This window comes from Gossypium hirsutum, unplaced genomic scaffold, assembly GCF_007990345.1.
Source record: "Gossypium hirsutum isolate 1008001.06 unplaced genomic scaffold, Gossypium_hirsutum_v2.1 scaffold_1752, whole genome shotgun sequence".
Taxonomy (NCBI): domain Eukaryota; kingdom Viridiplantae; phylum Streptophyta; class Magnoliopsida; order Malvales; family Malvaceae; genus Gossypium; species Gossypium hirsutum.
The window spans coordinates 1195-5265 of record NW_024403750.1 but is presented as its reverse complement, the minus strand read 5'-3'; the positions used below and the strand labels follow the sequence as shown (position 1 = coordinate 5265).

At 32.0% G+C, this 4071-nt stretch overlaps 1 protein-coding gene across 1 annotated transcript; it reads right to left on the bottom strand.

The window, feature by feature from the left end:
* Positions 1–2435: 2435 nt before the first annotated feature.
* On the bottom strand, positions 2436–2837 carry LOC121227746 (acidic endochitinase-like). The gene is made up of 2 exons (XM_041110627.1): positions 2825–2837; positions 2436–2740 (listed from the first exon to the last, which is right to left on the bottom strand). The coding sequence occupies exons 1-2, from the start codon at positions 2835–2837 to the stop codon at positions 2436–2438; spliced, it is 318 nt and encodes a 105-aa protein (XP_040966561.1).
* Between the last annotated feature and the right edge of the window lie 1234 nt (positions 2838–4071).

The window sequence follows — 4071 nt, the reverse complement described above, 5'->3', positions numbered from 1 at the left end:
GGAACTACACCTAAGGTTTATAAGAGTACACTGCTCATATAGGTGTAATGTCATTTAAAGGATATTTGATTTTAGTGGGAGTTTGTAGTTTTAAATGCTTTTATGTTATAGACATATTTTCAGTTATTTCGGTTTAAAGATATTAAGTTTATTTTTGCAGAAATAAAGTTTATTTGGTTTATTTACACTCTGATTTTGGTAAGGTTTGATCTCACTAAGGTTTAAGAGGACCAGTTAGAAATAGACATGTTTAGATCATATTGAATGTAATTTTAAGCTACACATCCATACTTGATCTATGTCATTTGGTTGTGTTAATTTACGTGATCATGGATGGATTTAGTTACGATTTATGTAATGAAAGTCGCCTTAGTTCTATGTTAACTTAATTAATGGATGAGATTGTTCGGAATATCTTTTGGATATGATAGTAAAATTTTGAGCTCATAATGTTATATAATAACATGTAATTATAGAGTAATTAGTATATATATATGGTCAAAGTGGGAGATTGTTGGAAAATATAGACATCATATATATAATAAGGGTAATTACATGTTATTATTTACTATCATGATAGGTTAGTCCAAACTAAAAGTGATCTAATTTGGTTAACATTTTATTGGGCTTTATTATTAAATAAAGTATGGATCAAATATTATGTGTAGATACTCTAGTAATTGAATTCTAATCAAATTCTAATTAATGATAGGCTAATTAGGAATTAATACTAATATGCCAATGTTATAAATATTAGGGTTATGGTACTCAAATTATGCAAAAGATATCTTTTTTAATATCCCATCCTTAGGAAATGGCAATATTCTCTAAATTCTTTGTGTACTAATTTGGAAGATCAAATCCTCAAGATCCGGAATTCATAGATTCAGGTACACTTCTGCATCTAATTTTATTATTGATTTATTTTTGATAATTTGACATAATAGATCCTGTTTTATTTAATTTTATTTTAGATTTATTTTACAATTCTAACACATCCGTCCTTCCAATCTTTCGCAAGAATTCGACCACTCAATCACCCTTATCATTCCGTATTAAACCACCTGCAGATGCAATACCAGTTCCTGCTTTTACTGCTCCATCTGAGTTACGGAGAAGAGCTTCATTTCACCAGCAAAGTTCAAATACAGACAATTTACGTTCTAAGTCACTGAACTTAACATTAAATTTCATGTAAATCACAATTATTTAATTTCTAACATTAACCAAGTAGGTCAATTATGCTAATTTCATTCAATAATTTCATTCATACAAATACCATTAGTTTAGTGTGAAGGGTGAATTGATTCTGAAAGATGATGATGTGACGGTGTCGACGGAAGGTCCCCTGAGATTGCTTTCTCTTATCGGTAAGAGCATGGCTAACTCTGTCATAGCATGGCTAACTCTGTCATAGTCTGGTTGATGGGTAGGGCTATCGGTTATAGAGCATTGGTGAACAGACTGATGTTGCTTTGGGAACTGGTGGGAGAGTTTCACGTTGTGGATTTGGAGAACGACTTCTTTATTGTTAAGTTCAGCATGGTTCAGGACTATAACAAGGCCCTTTCTGAAGCACATATCTACCCGGAAGCCTTGAGAGAGCTATTCTTAACGCACTCAGCCGTGCATGGAAAGTGGAAGCAGCACATGTCTACCCGGAAGCCAACATGGTGGCAGACCTACTGGCGAAGTTAGCAGCTGATCATGGGCTGGGAATCCAAAGCCCTTTCAGAAGCACCGACTAAGGCACTGCAAATTTTGCAGGAGGATAAGAAAGGCAGATCAATAAGCAGGAGTTTTTTTTTTTTAATTAATTCTTTATTTTTCGAATTATCCCATGTTTCATAAAAGAAAATTTTGGACGACTACCAATATATTGCAATGGGTGGATTTTAGTCTGTTAATATTATTTTAATCCAGATTATTCCGACTTTTTAATTATTTATGTTTAGTATTAAGGTATAATAATTTATTTAGTCATTCAAATTTATTAAAAAAATTATTTTAATTTTTTCTCTTCAATTTATTTTTTTATTAAATCATCTCAAAATAAATGAAAAAATTAATTTTATTAATGTGACATATATGTAGATGACATATTAACATTAATTTAATTTTTAAATTTTAAAAAACTAATTAAATGTTGACCTATCATTCATATTCATATGTATACAATATCAACAAAGTTAAAAAATGTTAGTTTTTCCATTTGCATTAACATTAATATTTTTTCATTGTCCAGCAAAACATAAAATTTTCCATTCACACTAACATTTTGACCAAAAATTAAAAAAAATCAAATTGTTGCAATTAAAGTATAAGCTTAAAATGCAAATTTAGACAACAAAACCATATTTAAGAGAAGCAATTGAAAATACATTCATAAAGAAGAGCATATACTTATAACAGTCAGATATTGAATATATTAATTCTTAAACATGGCTCTTGATGGGAGAGCTATATCCACTTTGATCATCATAATACTTGGACCAAAGCATAACACCACCATACTTGGAGGAATTCTTTATGGCAGGGAGAACCTTCGACGTTAGATCATTTACAGGGATGAAACCGCTACCCGCTGCATCCGGAGCTGCCGGTAGTCCAAGAAAAATATTCGTCGCCGGAATATCCGATGTCCATTGTTTCCATGCATCTTCAAGGTTGGCAATATCGGCCGATGAGTATTGACAAGGAGGGTTGTTATAGAATTGGACCCAAACGTAATCAAATAGACCTGTTTTCAATGCATTTCCGATCCATGCATCAGGGAACGGGCATTGAGGAGCCGCCGTTTAGTACACTTTCTTGCCTTTCTTACTTGTTGACACCATTTTTTGGATGAAAACGGGGTCAACTTGGATTTTGAAAATGAAAACGGGAGTCGCCACCAATCTTTTATTAAGGTGTGATTGGATCACCTTGAAAAGTAGTTGCTTTTAATAAACGAGTGGATTTTATTAAAACAACAATTTTGGTCTGCGAAATTTAGAAAACGGGTTCGGGAGTCGGTTACGTACGGGGAAGGATTAGCACCCCCGTAACGCCCAAAATTGGTACCTAGCCGATTACCTGATGTCTTAGTGTCAAACATTGAAACTTTTGAAGATACGATCCTTTTGCTATGCGTTAAAAATTTTAAGAAAAATGGGGCATATTTCACGCAAATCGAGAAAGAAAACCATATCCCGTAAGTTAGGACACAATATTTCAATTTTACGATGAATGAATGCCAAAACTGGTCTATTTTCAAAGATATTAGATGTTATCGGGATTAGGGAAAAGATCGCGTCCCGTGAGTTAGAACACAACCCCTTTTACTAAACCGAATACATTAAAATATAATTTAAATCACAAAAAGGCAAAGGATCCGTTCTACGTCGAAAGAAAGAATTACACTCCGTAAGTTAGGACGCAATATCTCGGGCTTTCAGTACGTGAACGGACGTCACAATTTGAAAAGTATTTGATTATCTCGGGTTTAGGAGAACGATCACATCCCGTAAGTTAGAACATGATCTTTTGTTAATCCCCGAGACTATTTTTAAAACTTTGTTGAAAAAGGGTTCGCGTATTTAAGAATTATCGAAGAAATCAAAACCCCGTAAGTTAGGGTACGATTTCTCGATATCTTAATATGAAAATCGGGTTTACGTATGTTGAATAACAAATTGGCAAATAAAGGTGAAACAGTCGATAATAATAGTGACTATTTGAATTTACGAATAAATACATGCGGGAAATATAAAAGGATACGCGGAGGTTAAAATGCATACAAGTATATAAACGTAATGGTATGAAGGTTTTAAATATTTATAAAATATATGTAAATACGTGTATAATATAATAAAATAAAACAAATATATATGGGTATATAAAAAGAGAAATGTATTAGAGTATGAAATATATTTTAGGGTGAGAATGTACATATAAATGCAAGTACATATAGGCATAAATATATATACAATAGGAAATAAATAATAAGTAAATAAGTATACGTATATGTATTAGTATATAATATGTAGGCTCATAAAAATAAATAAAATATGTAATATAGGAATATTAGAC